The following is a 26,541-nucleotide window of genomic DNA, read 5'->3' as shown; positions in this document are numbered from 1 at the left end:
GTGTACATAATAATGATATTAAAGGAAGAAAATTTGAATCGAGAAGGGCACATTATAGTAAAACTAATCATGGCCCTTTAACAAGATTGACTTTATTCTTTTGTAGTTTTGTTATTTATTTGTTTTGTTATTCACGGAAACTTACGCTAAGAAGAAGAGGAACTTTACGCTATAGTCCGGCAACGTGCCTCTAGTATAAGCACTGACATGTGACTGATATTATTTGTGGGTGGCTTGTCAATGATATTGCAACAGCGAAAGCATTGCCGCCATTTCAATTGGTGCTGTAGATTTCAATATATATGAGGCCACAGGTATGTAGTCGGTTTGACAGTTCAGTGCGCTGAAAAACAAACAGGAATTTTCCATTGTAGCCCTGATCATGAAGTTAAACCGTATAGTTAGCAGTTAGTACACAAATCCGAAACTGTTAAAATAATCCCACCGACTGCAGCTAAACTCAAACTTTTGGCATTGCTTCTGTGAAAGTTTCAATCACATTGCACTTATATTGTATGATCGCCAAAGGGTCTTTGATGTTCATTGAATCGGGAAATTGATCATTCGGATCATAACGCGCGACGATGTGTCCGCCAGTACAGTAATGACCGTCTAACTTCGAAATAGCATTCAAAGAGGAAACCGTAATTCTTTTAGCGTAAGCAGGAAAAGAGCAAAACGAAAAGCAAAGAGATTATGTAGCTAACGGCAAAGGCAGGTAAGTTAAGAATTTATTTATTCTTTTTTTTTCTTATTTAAGATCTTATAATGATAATTTCTATACGTGACACTAATCTTTACTACGCAAAATGATTTAGCGTCAGTTCAACTGCTTGATGGTGCAGTTGCCTACATCAGTCAGTAATCTACTTCAGTATCTATAATAATAACATGTGTACCGAACGAGAATTATGGTAGATTATTACTATAAAAGTTTTTACATGTACGTTGTTTAAAATCAGTGGCATCGCCGTAGATTTTACTAAAAATGGCCTATCCTACGACAGGTTACCTCATCGCGATCAAGAACGTTAACGTACGTACGCGTGTCTACTTCTCAAGCAGGTCTTGCTGTGCAGGTCTTCTGAGTGTTTTTTTTTTCACTGAATGACTCTTCGATTCTTAAGACCTAAGTTAAAAGTAGCCCTGCTGATTAACCGTATTCTGAAATAAAAAGATTGAACATTTTACGTGAAGAAACTTGAATAACTCAGAAAAAATATTCCTCACTGACTGTCTTTAGAGTGATCTCTTTAAGAAGGAAAGGTGGTAGTGAAACATTCTTTTAAAATACGTCAACACCTTTTCGAACTGAAAACCGCCGTTTTTATATACCATCCATATACATACTAGTTTGAGAAAATGATGTTTTAACATTTTCACTCTTTTGTTGGCAATATTTCGGTTTAATTCTTAAAATTTCAAATCATCGTCAGGCCACTAGATAACAATCAACTTTAGAAAAGTTGCGTTTAATACTCTGACATGTTTCTTTGAATGTGTAATTGGAAGGCCAACCCAAATAAATATCTCAGAACCATAACTACACGTGTGAAAGGGACCTTTACTTTCATTCTAGTCAGTCTGATGGTCGACAATTATAAACCAATGAATTAGTAACCAATTATGAAAATCTGGACTCCACCCGAAAGTTTACTTTTTAAATAGCTTTTGATCTGGAATACTTAGGAGAAAAGAAATAATTATGTTATCATTAAGTGTGGTCATTGAGGTAACTTAATTTTCACTAGTTAGACCGTACATAAGTAGAGCTGAAAATATAAGTATAGCCATTGATAAGCCAACATACCTATGCCGCTCATAGTTTCTTTCTGTGGGTACCCGACCTACCAACTCTCCAGGCGGTGTGCGTCACGAGATTCGACCAATCAGAATGCGTTATCTGTAGAGTGATTTTCGCGCTGGTGAAGAGCCGTTTTCTGAGGTGTATATTGTGAAATTGTCGCTTTATTTCAGGCTTGTGTAGGTAATTTCCACTCTGTACGGCCTTGAACAGTTGTTGGAACACTTTATCTTGATATCAGTTAAGTTATGCGCAAGTCAGTTAAGTTATGCGCAAGCCGCCATGGTGATTTGACTGTTGTTTTTGCCTTTCTTCTTGGATTGATTGTTGGTTACTGTTAGCGGTTTTATCGGATTATTTTGGCCATCTTGTTACTTCAACCTTTCTTCTTTGCAAATTTGGGGGTCTACCCGCGTCTACCCCTATTTAATAGTTTTCCCGTTATGAGCCGTTGGAAGTGTCTTGGAATTAATGGATCGTCTTAGCCAAGTGGCACAACTCCCGCGAAACGGGCTGAGGAAACATACCGAAACGGAAGCCGACGAGAGCGAGTAACGCCAAATCCAGGAAGTTTTAGTTGCATTTTAAACCAGAAAAGGTAAATAAGTTTGAATATTGTAATAACCTTTGGAAACAAAACATTTTTTCATAACGCAGTGCGGAAACTGAAAGCGTGACTTTAAAACAATTTGCATGCAGTGTGTGCCATGCATGTGTATGCATGCAATCTTTATGTAAACTTACGTGAGGGAATAAATTGTTATAAATCTCTACCAAAACACAAAACCATTATCGAAGATTTAGACAACATCAGACAGGATTTTAAAACTGTGAGGCTAGGTTTATAACAAAATCGATTCACTGCGCTCACTTCAATGAACGCCGCAGACAAGATCGTGGTTTTTTTCTGCGGCTGTAGCTTCGGTGAAATTCCCATTGTGCTGTAGCTGTTGGGCTCTTTCGGTGTGGTGAAGATTTATTTGCGCATATGGATTGCAAAAGGGCACTGTTTGCAAAATAATATAAACTTGTCGATGAAAATAAAATTGTTATGAGAGACGATCTCATCTTGCTGTTTTCTTGCGCTCCGCCTCCTTAGCCGGTAATAAAGTCCATCAAATATATAATCACTTCTAATGGACGAATTTTTTTTTTAGTTAAGCAAATGCAGGTATGAACTACAGATCTCTTTCACTCTGAGGTAAAAATATACATATAAACCAAACAGTACATAAAATCTTCTGAGAAGCAGGAAATCACGGGATAAAATCGGCTAGATCCCACCTTCGATCGTCTCCTTAACGCGATAAACTTATTGAAATTGCCTTATGAAGCCAATAGCAAGCATCTAAGGCCACTATGAGATCTTGAAAATTCTCCAAATCACTCTCTTCCGTAATGCTTTTTAGAAAAGGAAGCAGTGTTTGATCCCTGGGTTTGATTCATTTCTCTCACGAGATCTCGACCGTGTCACGATTGAAATGAGTCTCAGTTAACAGTTTTACCCATGAACCTTTGTGGGTCGTGATGCACACCACCTGCCAACTGTCTAAATACTTAACTAACGTACTGAAACCGCTGACTGACTAGTCTAGACAGTCTACTGAGAACTTTATTGACGCCATTACGGACAATACAGATACCGGACGACCACAAACTAGTATGACTCTAGTGTCCGTTGACGTTAAATCACTGTTCACCAGTATTCCACTTCAACTGGCTCTAGACTGTACTGAGAACGCTATTAGGAACTCTACTGTTGAACTACCACTACCTACAGACGACATTGTGGACCTACTCAACCTCTGTTTGACCTCGACGTACTTTCAGTACAACGGCAAACACTACAAACAGTTACACGGTATAGCTATGGGCTCTCCAGTTTCTGTTATTGTATAGCAGAAATTGTCATGCAAAACATCGAGGAACAAGCCCTAGCTACCTACACGAGAACTGTACCTCTTTGGTTACGTTACGTTGACGACACATTCACCGCCGTACCCAAAGACGGAATCGACGATTTTCACGAACACCTTAACAGACAGAACACGGACATACAGTTCACCAAGCAGATCGTAGAAAATAGTAAAATACCTTTTCTAGACTGTTTGGTCACTCGCGACAACAAAAAACCTAGGAACGACTATTTACAGAAACTGATCGACCGATTACTAGACCAGTCTTCGTACAACCCGACCTCTCACAAGGCTACCACTACCCGGACTCTGACGAGACGAGCGCAACTAGTTTGCGACTCACCTGACAGCCTACAAGACGAGGCTCATTGTCTTACAACGTTTTTAGTAAGAACAATTACAACACGGACTTTGTTAGACCGAACACTCACAGTAACACTGATTCCAACACTCAGACCAACTCTGGCCCTGTTACGACAGCGACTATACAGTATATCAGAGACACCTCTGAAACTATTGCACGTATATTACAACCTTTAACAATATACGTGTTGCATACAAACCGATAACCACTTTACGGCGACTGCTTACTAGTGTCAAGGACAAAGACAAACCGGAGGACAGACAGGGAGCAGTATACAAGATCAAATGCTGCGACTGCCAGGCTTCTTACATTGGTGAAACCGGCAGAAACCTAAGCACGCGACTGACCGAACACAAACGAGCGACGAGGAATGGTGACGTCAACAATCACATTGCTGAGCACCATTTAAAGACGAAATATCAAATTGACTGGGACTCTGCGACATGTATAACGTATTGTACAGACTACTGTCAACGTCTTACTTTAGAAAGCTGGTTTACTAACTTAGAACAAACGCCACTGAATCGTAGCCAACAGTTGCCAGCACCGTGCAAACGAATTATTGACGAGATCAAGCAAAACTAACTACGAGAGAACGACTGGAGAACTGCAACTTTGACTAACAATAGACGACTGTTAAACTGTGACAATAGACGGATCGAAACGCGCCAATTACTGATTACGAGTCTTCATAGCCAATAATATCACAGCTTAACTGACAGGCGACCAATAACATCGCGACCCAATTGACCAATCAGATCAATAACCGGAGTATAATACCATCAACTGACGTGATACAACTCACTTTGACTCTGAAGATGACTACCGCACAGGTTGTCGAAACGTCAGTCACTGTCAACAACAACAGTCCTATTCAGGACTACGTTCACCCGGACGATCAAACTCAACCTACTTTTGAAATGACTCCTGGGTTCAACCTTTCACATTGATAACTTAATTCATTAGTATATTAATTATTATAATTATTTTTATCGAATAAATGAATTTAAATGTATTTTCATCTATCTTGACATTGTAAATATATTGAAGCCTATTTTTCACTTTGGCTCTCCGATCCAGAGACCAAATAAAATTATCTAGCAAGAAGAATTGGCTGATTGAGTTATCTGCCAAAAACTAATTGCAAAAAACGGACATGTGAGGAAACTTCTAGATAAATTGATAATATATATATATAATTATATTCATATATGCTTCAAAAGAATCAAATGTTTGATCATTATGGAAACATAAGGTAGAGTTTCAAATGAAGAATTTTAGAGACTTTCGTCGTACTCCTCAAATAAATGTTTCCTGACTAAAAGACGACGACCTCTTTTTTCTTTTTGTTTTGCATGGATGGTTCAAAATTTTGAGAATTAAAGAGCTATATATCGTTCTCTTTACGTAGATAACGTTATTACCAGCGAATGCAAAAGAGCAATCTCATTTAATATCACGGAAATATAAATTTTCAAATAGGTTCTAGCTATTATGTAGATGTATATAATTACATAGACGCAGCGGGAGCGCGTTTCTCGTAAGTCCCTCATCAGTAACTTTATGGGCCCAAATCAAATCAGTATTCCGATCACAATCTAAAGAAAAAAGGGCAGTTCCTAGCTGAGAAACCATGCAGTACATTTTGTTTTGTTTACTGATATTTTTATCGTACTATTTGCAAAACAATTCGAGCCTCGAACTTTAAAGTAAACGACTAACGTAACAGCTTTTCGGGTCCGTTAATTCTCGGGACGTTCAAGAAACGGGCCGCAGCTAGGAAAGCTAATACCAACGCCCCCTGACGCATGCAGCAGCTTGCTATTTCGACTCGGTTGGCGCAAGATAAACAGTTATATTGGAGTTGGTTTTAACTTTAAAATTAATAATTACACCGAAATTAAAAAAAAAAATCGTACAAAGCTTTTTATTTGAAAGAAATACAAATGGATTGTTTACCAGTTTTGTCCACTGCATTTCAATTCACAGCAAGACCGGCCAACCGCACTTACCAACTGTTGTTTCAAAATTTAGCATCAGCTGTTGCTTTGCATATAGACATATTTGACGTCAAGCAGCCATTTAAATCACTTATTTCAAAGTGCAGACGCGCGCTCCCCCTCTTCAAGCATTTTCAACTACCTTCAAAGATGTAATGTTCAACGAGATTTGGGCTGCCTGAACGACTGTACGTTCATGTTAAGTTAATCCATGTAGCCACTGAATGCATCGACCTTCTAAATGGGCCCAGTGAAGCACCAGCACGAATTGGCTTGACTGAAGATTACGACAATGCAGTCAATTCAAGAAAAGGTAAAACTCAGAACTTTAGACTCCTGTTTGAGTTATGATTTTATATTCTCCAACTCCTGGAATTTTTCTCCTAAATCCTTTTCGACGACATAAGTTCGATCATTATCGAAGGCACTATACAAGCGGAAAAGCCGTGCAATAGGGACCGCTTCCAGGTGCCGCTGTTTTACTTTTATTTTTAGTTTTCTTCAATACAGTAAAACAAGCTTCATAGAAAAAAACGAGGACAATGGATTTTTCGTATGAAAGAAAACTTTGAAGATTTCTTGGCCCTTCGACTGAAAAGGATTGCCTCACGACACGACACTTCAGACTGAGACACTCATTTTTCGGACGTTTATCATAATTCATTTGAACATAATTATCATACCACAGATTATTTTCCGAAATAGCAGCCCAACAAGTGTAAACAGGAATCCAAAAGACAGTTTTAATTGTTGGTAGCATTTATCGTACTAAAATCCGCTTATTTCAGAAGTTATTTCGAGGTTTCATCGTTAAAAAATTTGTCAGGGATTCCCCAGCGTCACTTTTCGATAGCAACACTCGATTAAATTTTAAAACTGAGGTAATATCCCATGCTGGTAACATAGGAAATTGATTTTCAAGCTTTCAAAGAGCCACTGCGAGGAAGGTTTTTTTTTAAACTAACCATTGTAGGTAAGTGCGTCGTAAATTTATCTATTTATGTAAGCCGATATAATTTTAAAGTACTTTTAATGTTTTAATCCCTTGTTTTGAATACTTCCTTTTCAATTTTTTTAATTATCCCATTTTTCCTTATTGCAATGGTAATTTGACTCTGTTTCGATCTGTTGTTCTCAGCCAATGGCCCTCAGGTACAATAGCTCTTACACTGTTGTTGAATTTAAAATATTGATTCAAACAAAGAGGAGTATGAAAAACTACAGTCACAATTTACTTGAACAAATAAACAAATGTTTCTCTAATAACACAAAAACCACTCGAGACGGCCGAGTTCAAGCACTTTGTCCATACTATGAATATCATAAACCATGCTTCTTTGTATCTTTACGCGCACGGAAAAAGTAGGTAAAAATAACCAGTTTATTACTTATTGATTATCCTACAGTTAAATTATAAATGGGATAAACAAATTTAATTGAATTTTCTTGCTAAAATTACGCAAGCGCTGGTTAGGTTTGGTTAGAATCTCTGTAGTAGTGCTCGCTTTTGTAAGCTGCTAGAGGGGAGCTTTGTCCCGACCGCCTTTCTTTCTTTGTTTTCTATTTCTTCGAACAAAAAAAAAAAATTCTTTTATCTGTTTTTTATCTATTTATTTTATTTATCCTGGACCAAACAATATTCACCACTTACGCGGCGACAGGACAGGTTTTCCTTGTAACGAGAAAAAGCTAAGGTGAGCAGTATATAAAAAACCGGTCAATTTAGACGCTGCGCTGTTCGATTATTACACTACTGCTTATAATTAAGCTGACAGGCTGGTGTGTCTCTTTTGTCGTGTACATTTTGGCCGAGAAGGGTGAGAGACACAAAAAAAAGGGAGCTCGCATCGTTTATTCTTTTTAATATAATTGTGGTTATCTGGTAACGTCTTGCTTTAATTTGCTTTGATAGACTATTCTCTGACTATTTAGCTGGTTGGCTATCCTCAAGGTCGTAAAATAGATAAAGAAACGAAACCAGCCTGTGCACCGCTGCCTCCCTTCCTCTTCACGGCTAAACGAAACTAGTCAGAAGGTGATGACAAAAAAATGACATGTCACTTTAAAAAAATTCTGCAGCCCCGAAGCGATTCTTCAACGAAAGCTTGTAACAAGTTGCCTTCAATTAAGTTAAGCTTGGCACCTGTCACAGATCGGGTAGTTTGCGTCTAACCGAATTGTATAAATATTACCTAGAGACGTCTTAAATGATCGCTAGCAGGGACTAAAAGTCAAGGGAAAATGACTGTGCTTGCTCAGTTAAGAGACCGGATTTAGTTTTCGCAAAATAAGGTAGAATTAAAAATAATACATCTTTACTTTGGACGAAATTTATAATGGGCGCCCAGCAATTTATGGGCTTTAAACTTATTTTGTTTGCGTTCATGTTTAAACTGAAAAAAAAAAAGAAAAAAAACTATAAATTTACTATTATTAGTGTAAAACTTTTTGTCGCAATGTCTCAAATAAATGTACTGGGCAAATGAAAAGCTACCAGGGAGTCGAGACTGTGAGTCAAAATGCAAATGATAAAACCTGCCAACGATAAGAATTGCCTCCTTTACTTTTACTGAGTAAAATGTCAATAAACAGCTACAGGTAAACGCAAGTTAGAAACCGCCATTTTAAGCGGTTCTCATAACCTACCCTTTGATTGATGTTCATTCACTAAAGGTAAATAGTTTGCTCACGAACACATTTGGTAACTTGTATTTTTTTTTTCTTATTTAACTATTCTTATTATCATCAGTCATCTGTGACTCGCTGAGAATCAGAGGAAATGTGATATATACAATGTTTCTTTTTTTAGTTGTGTTTTTTTCTTCTTTTCGATTTGTTTTCCTGAACTACCAATGGTAATTTCATCCAAGGAAAATTTAAGGAAGAGGAAGGAAGGGTAATTCCAAAATAAAGTCCAAAATCTACTAGTAATCTAATCACAGAAAGAAGTGTTTTGAAAAAAAATGAACTAATATATTATGTTTACACTTTTCCTTTCTTTAAAGTCATTATGGATACGTCACATAGTAATAATTTGCACCCATGCAGTTGTATAGAGATGTCAAATAACAAAATTTACATGAAAATACAGTGCCTGTCGGAACATATAAAAAAAAATAGAAAAGAAAGACGTATCGTCAGTAAAAACGTCAACGTAGTTTGTGTGGATGGGAAATTAACTTTAAAAACCACAGTGATTACTAAATTTTCTAACAATCATCAACAGCAATCAAAAAAAGTGCAGGGTAAAATTGTGCTCTTTCTGCAAGGTGAGTGTGTTGAATTTTTCGTGTTCAGATACAATCTTACCGAGTATTATGTTTCTGTTGAGTCTAGCCCTTTTTTTCTGCACCAAACAGAAGAAGAAGGTTTAAAAAAACCAATCTTCCTGAATATTATTGCTTGACCGCACATTTTCGCTACTGAGGTGTAAAAAGAATCAGCTCTTCCGCTTGGCCCTCTCAGACCGCTGAGTATTCATTACCGGTTTCTCTTTTAATCCTGGATAAAAATAAATATAATTTATCTAGAACTTTTAAATTTATTGCTGAGTTTGTGCTGGTTCGATTTTGGTTTTTGGCGGTGTTTTTTGTTAACCTCAAGATTTATAGATTGTTTTAACGCCTAACAGCTACTTAACCTAGCTTGGTGAACATTGCGTGTACAATAGAAAGGTACAAAAGGAAAAAAAAAACATGAGATCTGAGGTGTACATCTACGTACGGATTCAGACGGCACTGATATAAAACAATTTCTTCTCGTGTTACTCTTAATTCGATATCTAGTTACAACTCGCACGACGTACATTCATCTGCTACAGTTTGCTCGTTGTCAAAAGCAATTGCAGGCATGAATTTTAATTACATACAAAAGATGTTACTTAGAATCATTGCTCATTTCCGTGACAATAAATATAACTTGGTGGACGTTAAAACAAAATAACTAAGAAACTATAGCAAGATCAATTTGGCAGAGTTAACTAGCATTTGACTGTCAAAAGTATTACTTTTAATGTACAACTGCAGGCTTAAATTTGATTGGATTGATAATCTGTCCAGCCATGTTCTCTACCAATCAGAAGTAAGCTTATAACCAATCACGATCTTTCGCGCGCTTAATGCCATCGTTTTAATATTTTACTGCAAAAACAGTTAACCTTGATTTCTGATTGGTTCACTTAATAACCTACGTCGACAGCGATTGGCTCTTCAAAGAAAGTCCTTACAACTGATTTCTAGCCGTTGAAGTTAAAAAATCGCTAGCGCTGTCATTTCAGTGAAGACAAATTTCTGTTCGGGAGGACCGGAATTGGAATCGGACTGGAATTGGATTGGAATTCATTTTAAGGTATAGAGCAATCCACAACTCGAGGGTAAGTGGACAGAACTTAATGCTCCTTAAAGTGAGACCTGAAACTGCGAGGAAAGGCTTTTACTTTTGTTAATGGATCGAAACTTTTTTACAATATCCAGGTGAAATTAAGGATTATAAATCAGTTGTGAATTTTAAAACCCGTATTTTGAAATTCTGTAGGTCCTAAGTTTTCTAATTACTGTTCAACTTTATCAGTTTATGTTTTAAACGTATTTTTAATTGGCGTGCATTTTAGGTTAGTTGTTCCAATTGTCCCAGGGCCCTCATATTGATAACAGCACTTTACGGTGAAGAGGTTACCCTGGGTAAAGAAGATTTTACTATCGTTATGAGGAACAGTTCCACAAATACATGACTCGCTGTCATTTCCTTTCTTCGTCAATCCTTAGTTCATGAAATCACTCGCGTCCACCCTTAGTCCAATGTCTGCCTTTAAATCTGCTTTGCGGTAGTGCGTGCAGCTCTTCCAAGAACAAATGGTACGGGTTGGCGAACTTTAATCTCTGTTATCCAGGAAAGTTTATGTAAGGCGATCAGTGTAAATTGCAGTCCCTTTCACTGCCACAGATATGAGTAAAAAAGAAAAATCATTTGTTGGGAAATACTGACAAATACCTGACAAATGGAAAGCGCGCACTGTACTTAGTCTGATCTAGTTGTTTTAGAAAAGGCATTTATTTATTGAGCTTAGCTTTTAGTTTAGTTTAGTGTAAGCAATGCCGATCACACCCCTCCCAAAATGAAGTTTTCTTCTTGCATTTTACTTTATGACAAGTTGAATCATGAGTCAAATTCGGTCAGTCCAAGTTAATAATTCACCTAGGCCTGTCCTAGAAATTAAAATACCGGATTTATTCGATTAAGCGCCCAACCTCGAATTAGCGCCCAACTCGAGTAAGCGCCCTGCCTCGAATAAACACCCTCACCACCCTACTCCCTCCCACAAAAACTCCAATAAGAGATAATAAAGAGACCCTCCCGAAGACGGAGTTTTCTTCATAGTATTTTAGAGAAACCTTGCTTTGTTGCATCTTCGCTTTTTGTAATTAGCATTTACTGTTTTGTTGCAAAATATACGACTACACTTGCTGAGAATGGTGAAAATTTAATAAGCGCCCAGCCTCGAATAAGCGCCCACCTCGAATAAGCGCCCACTCTCAAGGTCAAAAAAATTAATAAGCGCCCAGGGCGGTTAATCGAATAAATACGGTAGTCCTCCTATATAGGAGTGCCCACTCAGAAGGAGCAACATTTTTGTTATTTTACTTTTTGATGCAAGAAAAAAGTTGCATTTTACTGAAAAGTTTTAAACTTTCAGGGTGCCTTTTGATAGACTAGAAAGATAAACATGTTGTAGTCATTTAGGAAATACATAATTCTGACAAAGGATGCGCCACGTGCAGTGACTGACAACCTTTTTTTCTTATCAATTAAGAAATATATTAACACTCAGCAAATGGATCTATAAACTTAGGATGATACTGCAGTGTATTTTTAGAAGTCACTTTACATAATTCTAAACTCATATCATGATTTAGATTAATCGTCGGCAGCTGTAAGCACTCTTTCTTGTTCAGGCACTCAATAAATTGCCTCCCACTATCAGGAAAATTCATTTAGCTTCCGGTCTCTCGTGCTGTCAGCCTGATTTACGAACGTTATGTCTTCAAGACGACTGAAACATTACTATATTACATCGAAAACATAAGCATAACTTAGTGAAAATGTCTTCAAGCACTTAAGATCTTATTTGATTAAGTAGAGAACCCGGTAGAGAATTAGAGAATTTCTTACACCCATTGTCAGGCTAACGTACGTAACAAAGAAAACGAAGATCACCTTTTAAGTGTTACATTTTTCAGCACAGGGGCTTGCCTTTCGCAAGTACTGGTTAATAATGAAAGCTGTGTGACATGACATTATAAATACATGGAGTAGATATCCGGGGCTTTCAAAATAAGAACAGAGTGTTTCATATAAAGGTTAATGCAAAATTCAGTTTCACTTTCCGTCTTTAACCTCTATAAAAAAGATTTTACTCTTTGGTACTTTTAATAATTCTCTAATTAATTGTTTATCGCAGTGCCATAGACTGGTGCCAGATTGTATCGAACATAGATATAACGCCAACATAAAGGTCGATAAAACAAGCCAAGTCATATCAAATAACATTTTTATTTTTAAGAAGCCACGATCGCCCATGATACCCTCTTGAGACACGTGATTCATGCACAGCTGATGCAAGTGATCTCTAGGCTTTTTTCCTGCTTTCTTTGCTTGACACAACACAGAGCAGGCCTAAAAAAAGTGATCGGAAAGATAAAAGATGAAAATATTAACATATTTCCTCAGCATATTATGTTATTTTGCAGTTTAATAAAACCGAGCAGAAATTTCTTATTTCGGCGGAACAAACACACTTTCATCCTATTTAACTGGCAATAATACTGCCATCGATTAATCAGTTTGAGGTGTCGTCATCCATTCTAAATTTTTTTTAAAAATTGTACCGTTAGTTGTAATTTAAGTTTCAAATCAGCTAACTGTTTAGTCTTCTTCTTCTTCTTCTTTTTGTAAAATTAAATCAAATATAAACGTAAAGCTCTCCCACTAAGACGTCGGCTGCCAACTGTTTACTCATTGAAAATTTCCCCAAAGTGGCTCCACTGCGGCGATCGACGGCAAAATCAATTTGATTGAGCAAGTTAGAGCACGTATCAATTGTATATATTACAATAATTGAATTTATGAAACGAACACACTGCCGGATGAAGATCATACCAGCTTCGCACTAAGATAAGCATGGCATGAGCCAGGATTCTACGATAACAGTAACGGAAGAACACTCCCACTCCACGGTAAGAACCATCCTTGCTAGTCGAATTCGGATCATGTTTCACATACCTACTCAGTTAAGACAAAATCGAATTAAATTAAAACCTTTTTAATGTCCGCAATATGTAAAATATATTGAAAAAGAGGCAAATGAGTGAGAAGGATGTTTCGAAGATCTCGTTAAAAATCGTAGAATTTTGGGTATCCAGTATCACCTAGTAAACAATACGACCTACCGTCAAACCAAAGGTGTGAAAAGATTAGAACCTTTTAAAGCAGTCAATATGAATTTTTATTTGCTAGTGGTAATTTGCATTTTCTTATTCTCTCTCGTTTCAATCCTAGAACAAGTGAAAAAAACATACACACACACAAAGCAGAAAGACACCCAATATTCATGTTAAAGAAAAAAAGACTATCGATGGCTCACGGTTAATGTTTGAATATAGGGTAAATGATCATAAAAGAACTCTATTTTATAAGCATATTTATCTGACCTATGATCTGAAAGAGTTGTTGAAACAGTTATATATCTCAGTTGTTTTCGGTTTGCATAACGATTAAGGAAATGAGGGTGCTAACGGGTTGCTCCATGGTACAAAGTTCATCATGGGCACCCAGTGAAAGTTTTCTGTAAATTATCTGCTCGGAGAAGCAAATATTGCCTAGAATTTTCTCAGTATTACTTGCAGAAGGCTCGAAATTTCTAAATGACTGTTCCATTCATGTTCAATTTTTGAAGCTTGTCTATTAATTCCCTGCGCTTTGCTGAAGTTTTATTTTTCACATTTCACCGCGCAGGTTAGGCTATTTTTCGTAGGAAAAAGGAAACCTAAAATTCTCGGATTTCAAACATGTGATGGAGAGAGGAATAAAACAAATTTCTCTTTCGTAATGCGCTAAATAGCATCTAACATTTTAGGGAAAAAAAATAACTGAAGCCCTAGTAATTTCAAAAAGACTCAAGTTCCCCTATGATGACTGAACAGAAACAACTTTTATAGCACGGCTCAGAATGCATTTCTAGAGGTCGAAAAATACTTTGGATAGCCTAGAAAGTGTTTTCAATTTTAATTAGGGAGGAAACCGTCGTTGGGTGCTGCCAGGAGCCGATTACCACGTGCCGTCTGGTCCATCGACCTTGACTACACTCGTGATGGAAATAACTTAATTTGCTGTTCACTTCTCACTGTTGATAACTGTAAGTAATCAAAAAATGAATGAGGAAATTTGGGTGGAAAATTTGCTATTTATATGACGTTGCTCCATTCAAGCACGAATCTTAAAAGTCGACCACTACATGAGATCAATTAGCTTAACGTAAACGTTTTGGTTAATGGATTCGATTTTACATCAGCTATCTTTCTTTGTGTGGCCTCAACTTGAGGCCACGCAAGGAAAGATAACTGATTACTTGAGGCTGTAAAGAGAAGATGATCAACCGAGATGGGCTGGTTCAGACTTATCAGTTTAAAGGAATAAGTTTGAAGGAATAAATCTCCACCCGGCCATGATCTTTGCTTTCCGAGCTGTAACCAAGTCAAAAAGCTAAGTTTTATTTAATAAAGTTTATGTACTGTGGTGGGAAAACCTTTTTAGAAGTCAGAAGAAAAAAGAGCTTCAGGTAGGAAAGAACTGTTGGGTCGGATTTTTTGCTAACTCGGGTGATTTTTTATTCTTTTGGTCGAATACAAGGAAACTATAAAGACACGATCGAAGCATATACACGCGACATTTTTGTAAAATATAAAGATTAAAATGAGGAAATGTTTAAAATTTAATCTTAGGCTATGAATTTTAGCCGCACTTACATTACCAGGACAAGTCAGTCCTTCCAGTGTCTGTAAGCTCGAATTCACGCCAAAACTGGGTAACGTATTAATTATACCTTCTCCGGCCTTCCCTGATACCTTCTGTCTGGCACTTAAGTACATAATAGTAACGTATTAACTAGGAGAATTAAGAATCATCAAATTTTACAAAGGAAATCAACATTAAATAACCTTGAACTGGAAATTTAAGGAGAAAAGTAATGATAAAATTTTAAAATCCTCAATGATCCACAAATGAATGTTCTCTGACTCTTCTCTGAGCAAAACTAAGAGAATTGTTATTAAATTTTCCAGTAATATTGAAACGAATTGTGGGACTGTTCTTAACCCGCCAAAGCTGGCGGAGGTTGACTTTATGTCATGTAGTGGCGGCAACAAGGTTCGTGAGTCTCAGGTTTCCATTATCGATCATAGAAAAATTGTGAACAATTTTAAATTAATCGAAGTCAAAAGAAATACTCTGAGATAGTGTATGCAGAGGTAGGTTAGGCGAGTTCTCGACGTTGCAGATTTTTGAAACTCAAAATTCAATGTCCATAATGATTAAATTTTAAAATTGTCAAAATCTGTATATATAAAAAAAAGTTAAAGATAATCACTAGATACCTTACTTCAGCAAAGATCCAAGGTAGCACAGGTGACTTACTGACGTTCAAAAGCGTCATACCTCCCAATCGCTATAATAATTCGTTATAATAATTCTATGACGTCATAACACGGACGCTTGCAGACTTTGACACCACCATACATACGTTGCTGACGTGTTTAACGTTACGTAACAAACCCCAATGATTACCATTTTTTCTGCTTTCCTTGCTTGTTCTTGCTTCCCTTGATATACATATGGGTTGTATGATCAATTTAGGCTAGGGATTACAAAGTTTGTCATAATCAATCAAACACGCTAACATGATTTAAGGCGTGATAGTTCAGCTGCTTGCAAGGTTTGACGTACCATAAATTTGAAATAACACGACCTTGATTTGTAATAGCCATCACTGGCTAATCCACCAAGGATCACTGTACTGGAGTAAAGTAAAACTATTGCTTTTACGTTTGAACAAAATAAACTAAGCTTGTAAATGACCGTTTTTTAAGTTTTACTGACTAATCCCTGGTTTTTTATTATGTAGAAAACATGGCCAAAATGGAGAGGTGAGCGACAAAGTAAACCACGATCAATAGAAACTCTCTAAAAGTATCTAAGTTGTTACAAAAAAGACTCATGTCCCAGACTTGATAAAACCGCCTAACAATAAATGGCTGGCAACATGCAATTTGTAACACTAGGATCTTTCCAGGTTGGCCGTTAATAGTGTAGGTTGTTAATTTTAAGTCATGTGAACTCAGATAAGGCTGGATCCCTTGTAAGCTAAGGGTATTAAACAGACACAAATGCTTGATAAAGCCGGTCTGATGAATGCGAGTCCGTATCATCATCATCATTAGGTGCCATCTACTTGCAGTAGGTCGGCTATCATGGATCTCCAGGATCTTCCGCTTTTGTTACACATCCATTATGGGCGTGTCCTAACCATTCTTTGATGTTTTTCATCCAGGTAATTCGTGGTCTCCCCTACCTGTCCTCTCTTTCCTTCAATTTTACCTTCCAGTAACAATTTTGGATCGACCTCGCTCTTACGTGTCCAAAATACTGGCATTTTCTTTTCTTTATTGTTGGCAACAATGAACTTGCTATATTTACCATCCTTAAAACTTCTTCATCGGTTTTATGTTCCGTCCATGATACTCTCAACATTCTTCTATACGCCCACATCTCAAAAGCGAGTCCGTATATCTCTTTAATTTCCTTTATTCTGTTACTTTTCCTTGCAGACGATGAGATTGTAACATTTGCACAAACCAAAGCTACTCTGGAAAGATTTTGGATAATCGAGTGATCTCCATGGAAACAGGGCCAAATCAATCCCAAGTTCAAAGCACCTCAAGCCCGAACATTACAGCGACGACAACTAAATTCATCGCAACAGACGGAAGTGAGACACTTGAGGAAATGACGCCCGAATTAAGAGCCGTCAAGCTAACTCTTTACGTCATTATATTTCTTGTAAGCGCTGTAGGCAATTCCCTTGTCTGCTCAGTCATTTTGCGGAGGAAAAAAATGAAAACAGTGACGAACTATTTCATATTAAACCTAGCGATTGCCGACTTGATTTTTACCTGCATTTGTATTCCCTTTGATATTCCAGTACAAGAGATGGGGCACCAATGGCCCTATGGAGCGCTGTTATGCAAAGTCATATACCCTCTGCAAACTCTGTCGCTTTTTGCGTCCATTTACACGCTGACGGCTGTCAGTTTATCGCGTTATTGGGCAATAAATCACCCGCTACAGCAACAGCTTACAATTAAATGTGCCAAAAGGATAATACTTGGGATATGGATAGCGTCCCTCATTTCTGTTACGCCTTATATAAGTGTGTTAAGAAAAGACAGCGAGACAGCTGGCATGTGCAAGGAACACTGGCCAAGTAAACATTCGAGAAAAACCTACACAGCATGGTTATTCGTGTTTGAATATCTCTTGCCACTGACCATTATCGCGGGCGCATATATAAGCATTGGTTGGGAACTTAGAAAACGCGCGAAAAGTAGTAATCGCTATTTACAAGATCTCCAAGCTGAGGAGGCAAAGAAGGTGGTACGCATGCTCAAAGTTGTAACACTGCTTTTTGCAGTATGTGTTTTACCAAACAATGTCATGTGGCTTTGGTTGGACTTTGGTAAAGCTGAGGATGAATACAGTAGATTTTGGGATCTAGTGGCGTTTTGTAACATAATAACATTTGCGAACAGCGCGGCCAATCCTATTTGTTACAGCATCTTGAACGAAAGTTATCGCAACGCATTCAAGGATCATTTGCTTAAACTATACTATAAGATAACAGGGAAACCTTCACGAGTCCGAAAAGATTTTTCACGACTAAATGACTCGGTAAACGTAAGTAGAAAAACATACAGATCAGCCACCATGACTAGTTTGGGAAGCTTCATTTTAAAGACAAGTCGATCACAGACTGTAACGAGTTCCGCTGGAAGTTTGTGTACGAAGAGAGATCCATCGCCAACCGTAATGACTACTTCTGCTTTATGATGCGAATGAAGGCTAATGTTTAATCAACATTTAATTATAGTATCAATAATATATTAACTGCTACTAGGACTCTGGTCTACTTATGCAGAAGAGATTTCGTGATTGCTTTGATTTAATTTGCATAGCTACATAATGCATGCCGAGATGAGCTTAAAAGAACACTAAATTGATTGAATATTTAAAGCTAATCTGAAAATTAAAATCAAAATCAAAACTAACCTGTCCGCGCGTGTTTTCTCTTACCTTAGGTTTGGTTCTGACTATATAGGTCACTCAAGAGAGGGTTACTGGCCTCTATCGATTTTGGCTCAGTATATTGTTTGAGTGTCGTCAGTGTAGTCAGTGGCCAATTATTAGGCCCTTTGCTAATAGGCGTTACCAGAGTTATCTCCTGCCAGAATTCAGAAAATTATGGGATGCAACCCTAAAAGTAACAGCGATTGAAAGCGCATAAAACAAACAGTGTGTCTGCTAATTTTTAGACTTAAACTCTTACCAGTACGATTTTGTGGTAGTCGCTGGTCCGCACGCCTTCTGGTCCTTCGTGCAGTCCAGCAATCCGCTTATCATTTGCAGTCATTTACAGAACCCATAAAATCTTAGTCGTCTATGTCAATAAGCTCTCAAAATTGGCTTAGTAGCCTAGCTTAGTGGCTTTCTCATGCCATGATACTTTTTGGTTCTATCCCATAATTTTTTTTTGCATCAGCAGGTCACGTGACTGCAAGCCGAGAGAGCGGTCAAAATCGAGCCTCAGCTGTGGTGTTGGTTGAACACTGGCAATGATAATACTCCTGATACTCCAGTTAACGTTTCCAGCACTGCTTCAAAATTATCTCACTTTCAATATTGGAAACATTTTTACACAGTTTGACAATAATATTGCTGTGAGATACCGTGACATGTTGAAAGGCTGTTAAAGATGGTTTGGCGTTTCCTAAGGTCGTCTCAACATTTCTTTCTCGTTCTCCGAGAAAGGAAATTGATTAGCGCCAAATCTGGAATAAATCCACTGAATTGATACCGGATTAATAATGATGATAATAATAATAATAATAATAATAATAACAACAACAACAATCGTAATAATAACAATAATAATAATAGAAGCCAGTAACAAGTTTTTTCCTAACACGATGAAAGATGTTTTGTATAATCATATAAGTTTTAAAAGTTTGTTTTAAAGCTCTAATTGATTATCAGTCGACCTTCGGCTTTGGTTGGTTTCTTCTACAACATTTACAAGCACATCGACAGCACAATATGATACATGCCAACACAGAAGCAATCATAGTTAATAGAAACATTCCGACATCCATAGAATTCTCTTCGTACCAGGGCATGTTAAAGGCTTGGATCCGAAGATGTGGTGCACCGTTATGCCTTAACACAAACTCAATCCAGTCAGCTGTTAGTTCCAGAGGCGTGCGGCGATGGTCTCTGAGTAGGCGGGAGACACGTGTTGCGTTGCTTTTGAAACTGTGGAGAGTAATCAAAGGCAATGTTTGACCATGAAGTTTGCAATTAAATTGAAAGTTTTCTTTACTGTCTATATTTTACGCCTTCAACTTACCTCATAATAATAATAACAATAACTATAACGTCCATTTGGAATAACAAATGCTTACGATGGTCGGCTCAGAAACAAACAAGGAGTATAACACCAATAACTAAGTTTTTCGATTCAATGATCATAAAGTAAAGCTAAGTAAAGAACTCAAAAATTACCTTTTAACACAACAGAAAGATTGAGAGCCCCTTCTAACAGCAACCTTAAGACCACCAAAATAGCTTCCATTGATATTCGAGAAAGAACTGAAAAGGTTTTGGAAGGGGGTTGGTGGTGGTGGTGGTGGTGGTGACGGGGAGGGGGGTAATGTAGGCCGTTATGTGTTTACCTTGCTTCAGTCATAACTCTGGAAATGTTCATGCGCAGTTCGTCCTCTTTGACACTGTTGATGTCTAACCAGAGTCCCATTCCCGCTCGCACGACCTGCTGCGCGTTTTCCGGCTGATCGCTCCACATAGGAAAGCCAACAATGGGGACACCGTGGTAGGCAGCCTCGTACATACTGTTGTGTCCCACGTGAGAAAGAAACAGCTTTGTTTTGGGGTGACCAAGTACATCATTCTGTGGCATCCAGTCAACTGTCTTGATGTTTGATGGCTTAGAGCTCAACAAATTTCCTATTTCGATAGTTAAAAATACAAAAGGACGTTAGGTAGTAACGACATGTTCTTATCCTGCCCTACAGGAGTTTTCTAGAGGCTGGGGACTACAAGTCACAAGGGGAAGAGAAAAGGCGGGAACAGAGGCGAGACATCGCATTATCTACTTTCTCCAATCTCCCAGCACTTCTTTCAAAATCCAAAATGGCGACTACACACGGAGGAAGTTCTGAGAGGTTTCTCGCCTTCTCGTCTTGATTTGCAGGCTAGTTATAGCTCCAGCTTTCCAACTGGGCTTCATGAACCTCGGGTTGACTCATGATGTGCAAAATAAGTCAGGAAAACTGCTGGCTTGCTGGCTTACCGATTAGTGCCGTGCGTAATTAGATGCATGCGGATAAGGAAATCATGGCCGTGAAAGTAGTGTAAACCACCAAAAAGCTGCGAGCACTTTCCATTCCTAGCTGATCCCTGTTTTTGCAGCGGATTTAGTAGACCTAGTACCTAAATCCTCTATTAAGTCCCTTAGGTAATCGCCCAATGTAAGCTGGGGTATTTACGCAAAAACAAACCAGAGTTAATGAAGTTTAAGTGCAACCAAACGATGCAATTTTACAAGTTACAAGTTTTACATGTTATATAGCACTCAGTCTTGTAACTGGGTAAATTTTATAACAAATATCAATAATTAACATAGTTTTTTAATTATTAATTGAGATTTACCGACAACCGACAAAGATCGCAAATTTTAACTGACTGCCAACAAAGTGAATGAATTTTACCAGACAACCGACAAGTGGACCCCTCCAATTTATAGAAAATCCAGGATCAGTGGAATCCGGAATCTGGGAAACTTTTGCTTGTGGAATCCGGAATCCAAGGCCATGTCATCCGGAACACAGCCAAAAGAAACCGAAATCCACTAACGATTAGACTCCAGAATACAAGTTCCACTGACAAAGACTTGCATTGAGAGAGTCCAGCACCTGAAATCCGGAATCCGCGGCATGGAATCCAGTATCCAAGACTGTCTTGGATTCCCTTTCATAGGGCGATAGATTACAGATAATATTTTTGCAGCCTCTTTTTCCGTTTTTGTTTTGTAGCCTCTTAGTAAACGTGGCACTTACCTTTTAACTTCCATAAGACCTTCTGCTTCATTTCACCGAGTACCTTAGCCAACATTTTTATGGTTGGAATTGGCAAAGAAGACACCATAGAACCAAAGGAAACAATTATCACTCCATCATTGCCTGCGCTCGCCATGAACTTTTCAAGGTCGATTGGTAGAGGTTTGGCTGGTTTCGGCAGAATCGGATCTGTCACTATTATCGCTGTTGTTAGACAGATGAAACAAAAAAAAACCAAACAAACAAACAAAAACTGAAGGATAGTCAAATGTAGAATACAACAAAAACAACACTTTATTTCACCCCATAATATACAAGAAATAAAAATTTATAACAATAGTACAGACGATGATAGGGGCGCTGGCTGCCCGAAATAACCTAAGAGTTAAAAATGCCAGGCAGACAGTTAAAAGAAAAGATGTTTAAATGTTTAGGTCAGGGACACAAGAACAAAGAAAACAGAGAAACCCACACAAAGAGTATAAAGAATACAAAGGATGCAAGCATATAAATCCGAAATAAAGAAATATATTGCAATTGAGAACACTTCTATTCATCTTACCAATTCATTGGTCGATTCTCACATAAAGAGCCTACTGAACAGGTTTTGATCTTTAATTCGTGCCGCCGAGTGACAATAAAACCGGCTGGTCTAAAATACAGGCCTGACTTTTCCACAGGTAAGAGTACAGGTCACCATGATACAGATAAATGAACGGCATTATAAGTGTCTCCTAGCCCTAATCTCTTAACAAAATGCTCTGTTCATTAAGGGGGATCTGTGTGGTTTGGTAACTAATCGATGGAGCAGTGACCTGTATTCTTGATCTGTGGAATGTGACCTGTACTTGAGATCCGCCCAATAAAACTGCCCGCGACACTTGACATGGCAGAATACAAACTATAACTGTACCTTGTTGCTTGCCCCTTGTTTCACTGTATCAATCGAAAATATCAGTATAAATTGAAATTGATATATCATTTTAAATACCACATACATGGAGTAAGTGGCCTTGGAAAATCCAAGGCGAAGTGCGTTTGCACAAGCATAAGCTCCGCTTTTCCTAGTGCTTCTTCTGTGCTTACTTCTGGCTTGATATTGTACTCCTTTTTTATCTTGTCTACAGCTGGAAACATAAACACCCGCCCAACAAAGTTAGTCAGTAGCCACCCAGCAACGTTTATCATTCGACCCTTGAAGTCCATCTGATCGTGTAAGCCTGAGAACGGCTGAGGTGCGTATGATAACGGGTTGGGGTTCTTGAAAATTGGTAACATGCCATGCGTTAATCCTGACGGGCAGATAAGAACGAGCTTAGAATCTAGAAGATCATTTAAAACTCCGCTGCAACTGAAATGTGAATCCCAACAATAACATCCGGCTTTAGGCCTTTGATACCTGTACAGAAAAATATCATTTAGATACGTTAGGTCAGACATCAACCCCAGATCGATATAGCGAGATGTTTGTTAATGGACTGGAATTGGAAGATGACTGACATCAATGATTAACCCAAAACATGAAACAATTGAGCTGATGCAAAGCATAGCTAATAAACAAGAAACACACACAAAAAAGGTATTTCGAGAACTGACGGAACCAGGGTAATGGTTTCTCCCGGGGGGAAGGGGAGGGGGGTTACTTGGGTTAATTTTTGCTGGGTATGTGCAGCACCGAACCCATACCCCGTTCCCAGTTAGTGTCTATTCTGTGGCCAAATACTTAGTCGCTTTTGGGGAAATGTAATTTTCGCGATCCCAACTTAGTAACGTTCTGTTTATGCATCTTCTTTATAAAGGTCATCATGATATGAATTGACACCGTTGGTTAAACTTGACGATGTCGGCGAAAAATCTTCCCACTTTTAAATCCCTACATACCGAAATTTTCTGATCCCCCAAACTCAGTAAAATGTGCGATCCCATTCTAGTAACTCTAATGAAGATTTAACCCCATTATAGTCAGCCGTGAAAGTACCACCCCATCCAGCGGCACATCCCCATTAGCCTATTACTGAGAAGTACCCCCCCCCCACCCCCCTTCACGTCCTCGAAATGTAGCAATTGCAGCTTCTTGGAGTAATTCTATTTCCCTGAATTTCATCATTTTTTAATTGTGGTTGTCCAATTTTTCAATGTTTAATAACGGTACCGGTGTTTCGACTACACTAACTCATAATGGGTGAAAATACCAAAAGATAAGGAAATATAAAAGAAAACGAAATTTTAAAAAGTGGCCGGGTAACAGCGAGGGAAACTGAATATTCATTAAAATGGAGCCATTTACTTGTCTAAAGGAAACTCAAGGCGTCAGCGGCGACAAAAGGGAATTACTTACCAACAACTTTGGCAATGAAAAAGCAAAGCGCATGTTTGAGGCCGCCAGCCGCCCTGTCAACGTTCCCCGCCGCTGAGGACCTTTCACGCCTTGTGTCTTCCTCGAGTGACGCCCCAGCGGACGACGGGGAGCGACGGAAAGCGGCTGTATTCGGAAGCGGACGCAGAATCAGCAACATTAATATACTCCCATACCTTCCCACTTCACTAAGCTTCTGCAAAAGTTTGCATGGCTTTCAGCCAAGTTGTTGAGTATGTCGAAACCCGAGGCTTGATCGCTTGTGTTATTCTTGTCTTTTTCCATACTTCTGGCCAAAAACTTCTCTATAAAGTCCGGCTCATAAGGAACTTGGTAGACTTCGGTTGTAAACGCATCACTGGGCTTATAAGACTGGGTCGAAGAAAGAAGCAATGTGACCTGGATTGGAAGGGATGTAATCAAAATAGTCTCTGGATATGCATGTATGTAATGATGTATTTGTTCTTACACACATACTCACGAACTCTGTTTTTAAAATTTACTGAAAGTCATTACGGCTCCCGAAGGCAAGCCTCTTTCCCTTCACCCACCCACAACCAATGCCACCCTGCCATGGGCGACCATAGAGGCTTTGTTACTTTGCTTTGTTACCGTGTTTGTAAATAATAATAATAATAATAATAATAATAATAATAATAATAATAATAATAATAATAAGAGTAGTAGTAGGAGTAGGAGTAGTAGTAGGAGTAGTAGGAGTAGTAGGAGTAGTAGTAGTAGTAGTAGTAGTAGTAGTAGTAGTAGTAGTAGTAGTAGTAGTAGTAGTAGTAGTAGTAGTAGTAGTAGTAGTAGTAGTAGTAGTAGTAGTAGTAGTAGTAGTAGTAGTAGTAGTAGTAGTAGTAGCATAATTATTAAGTTATGATGATGATGATGATGATGTCAATCGTAATGATACCAAAACTAGTAAAATTAATAAATTGACGAGCTAGCTGCTCAAGAACTACTGACAGCAGCAAGAAATGATTGATTGAGGGGTTGTCGCTGCTTAGGTTGGAAGGAAATGATCCTTTCGCTATGTCATCGCATATCGCTCACAATCACTTTTTGTGGGATATTTGAATTTTATGTTAATTCAAGAAAAGCACGCTCGTTGCCACAATCCCCCCTTTGCGCTTCTCCCTTGTCTCCAGCTCTCGCGCTTCTCGCTTGTTCCATGCTCCTCACGAACCCTTAGGAAAGCCTGTGGAGGAAGATCATACCGTGCTCCGTTGTGTTGCGTGACAAACGATATGCAAAATTTGTGGTTTATCAGTAATCAGGCAGGTGGCAGTTTATAGTAACCTCCTGCTCTGTTTCGAACAAATCTTCACGCTGTCTGTAATGAGCCAGGGGAACGAGATTTCTTGCGTTGAGGAAGTAGACTTAAGAATGGCATAACTTTGGTTTAACTCTGGTTTCTGTAAAAATTACCGGTTATTGGTGTCACCACCACCAGGACTCCGAGCAGGCCTAAGGACAATATATTTAGGCGTAATTATAGAAGATAAAAGAGGATATAAATGACTGATACTGGTTGTAGTTATTTCACAGTGATTTTCACTTGATAAGATATGTTATGGGTCGAAGGAAGAGTTTTGCAAAACACCAAATACAAGTAGTGATTCTTGAACTCAGAACGGATAGGCATTATCTACATGTTTTGCAAGCGATTCCTGAATACTCACTGTCAACTGTTTGATTTGAACTCTGAAAGAACCGTAATCTTCCTTGCTGCAGCAGAAAGAAATTTGAATTTATCAGTTTGCATTTTCCCTCTTTTTATCCACGAGGCATTCTATATTTTGATGTGTTTTAACAATTTCAACCCTGCACATAAGTAAATTAAAGATCGCACTGCACTAGGGGTGCTGACAGTTGGCCTATGCATAGATATCTTTTCTTCTTGAAGCGCACGGTGAGACCATTTATGAGGTCGGAGTAAATGCATACGAGGCAACAAAAGCAAAAATTTGCAATATTATGTCTGCAACGTCGATCATGCATGCAACCTGTAACAAATTAAATGAACTAGTAAAAACCAGAGTAAAAACATAACATAACCGTCACGGATCGGAACAATATTATACCTGATGTCCTCGACTTCCCAGTTCTTCTCCGATAGTTCTGAACAAGATGTAATGACTGCTTCCAAACAGCGGTGCAAGGACGATGTTGGCTCCCTTAGTATGGCAAAAGAAGAGCAAGATAACGATAAGATGGCTTGCAAAAATCAACCATGAGCGCACCATGTTGTTGTAATGGAGAGTAGCTGCTTTTTCCAAATTTGTCACGCGAACTCTTTGACTTGTTCCCAGGCCTTCTCTCTGTTAATCTCGTACCCAGTTCTCACTCTGAAGCCTATTTATTATGGTGTAATACTGGAAATAATCCTCTAAAATGTTAAAATGTCACGCTTTAAAGAACTAGGAGGCGACAAGTTTGCGGAAATCAGTCAGAAATTAGGGACACGAAAGAGCGCGAAAATAACCGACATCAGGGTACGGAAAGAGTTGGGGATGGTTGAGAACTATCACCCGAAAAGAGAGATCCTAAAACATGCGCGCTTCTTACACTGTGACTGTCTGTCTTTTACATAAGCCCGGCTTAGTTTCAGTGTAAATTAATTTTTGCGTTCTGCTGAAGGTT

General features: G+C 38.3%; 3 protein-coding genes across 7 annotated transcripts; 1 reads left to right on the top strand and 2 right to left on the bottom strand.

Annotated features, from left to right (window-relative positions):
- Window positions 1-607: 607 nt before the first annotated feature.
- LOC140951276 (galanin receptor type 1-like) lies at window positions 608-18,401 on the top strand. 4 transcript variants are annotated; one of them, XM_073400513.1, is made up of 2 exons: window positions 608-718; window positions 16,962-18,401. In XM_073400513.1, exon 2 carries the CDS (start codon window positions 17,032-17,034, stop codon window positions 18,238-18,240), a length of 1,209 nt encoding a protein of 402 aa, XP_073256614.1. In that variant the 5' UTR covers window positions 608-718; window positions 16,962-17,031; the 3' UTR covers window positions 18,241-18,401. The 4 variants fall into 4 exon arrangements, with proteins under 4 accessions (XP_073256614.1, XP_073256617.1, XP_073256618.1 ...); XM_073400516.1 differs by lacking the exon at window positions 608-718 and adding an exon at window positions 6,197-6,397; XM_073400517.1 differs by lacking the exon at window positions 608-718 and adding an exon at window positions 7,647-7,778.
- On the bottom strand, window positions 18,234-21,814 carry LOC140951280 (UDP-glucuronosyltransferase 2B7-like). Its single transcript, XM_073400521.1, has 3 exons — window positions 21,540-21,814; window positions 20,139-20,427; window positions 18,234-19,719 (listed from the first exon to the last, which is right to left on the bottom strand). Exons 1-3 carry the CDS (start codon window positions 21,673-21,675, stop codon window positions 19,440-19,442), a joined length of 705 nt encoding a protein of 234 aa, XP_073256622.1. The 5' UTR covers window positions 21,676-21,814; the 3' UTR covers window positions 18,234-19,439.
- Window positions 21,815-22,596: 782 nt separating this feature from the next.
- LOC140951283 (uncharacterized) lies at window positions 22,597-26,176 on the bottom strand. Of its 2 annotated transcripts, none has more exons than XR_012167271.1 (3): window positions 25,983-26,176; window positions 23,878-24,294; window positions 22,597-22,938 (listed from the first exon to the last, which is right to left on the bottom strand). XR_012167271.1 is itself a non-coding variant. In XM_073400523.1 (3 exons), the coding sequence occupies exons 1-3, from the start codon at window positions 26,142-26,144 to the stop codon at window positions 22,874-22,876; spliced, it is 450 nt and encodes a 149-aa protein (XP_073256624.1). In that variant the 5' UTR covers window positions 26,145-26,176; the 3' UTR covers window positions 22,597-22,873. The 2 variants fall into 2 exon arrangements, 1 of the variants encoding a protein (XP_073256624.1); XM_073400523.1 differs by having other exon boundaries at window positions 24,072-24,294.
- Window positions 26,177-26,541: the final 365 nt, after the last annotated feature.

The sequence above is a fragment of the Porites lutea genome, chromosome 10 (genome assembly GCF_958299795.1).
Source record: "Porites lutea chromosome 10, jaPorLute2.1, whole genome shotgun sequence".
NCBI classification, from domain to species: Eukaryota; Metazoa; Cnidaria; class Anthozoa; order Scleractinia; family Poritidae; genus Porites; species Porites lutea.
This window is presented reverse-complemented; position numbering and strand designations above follow the sequence as displayed.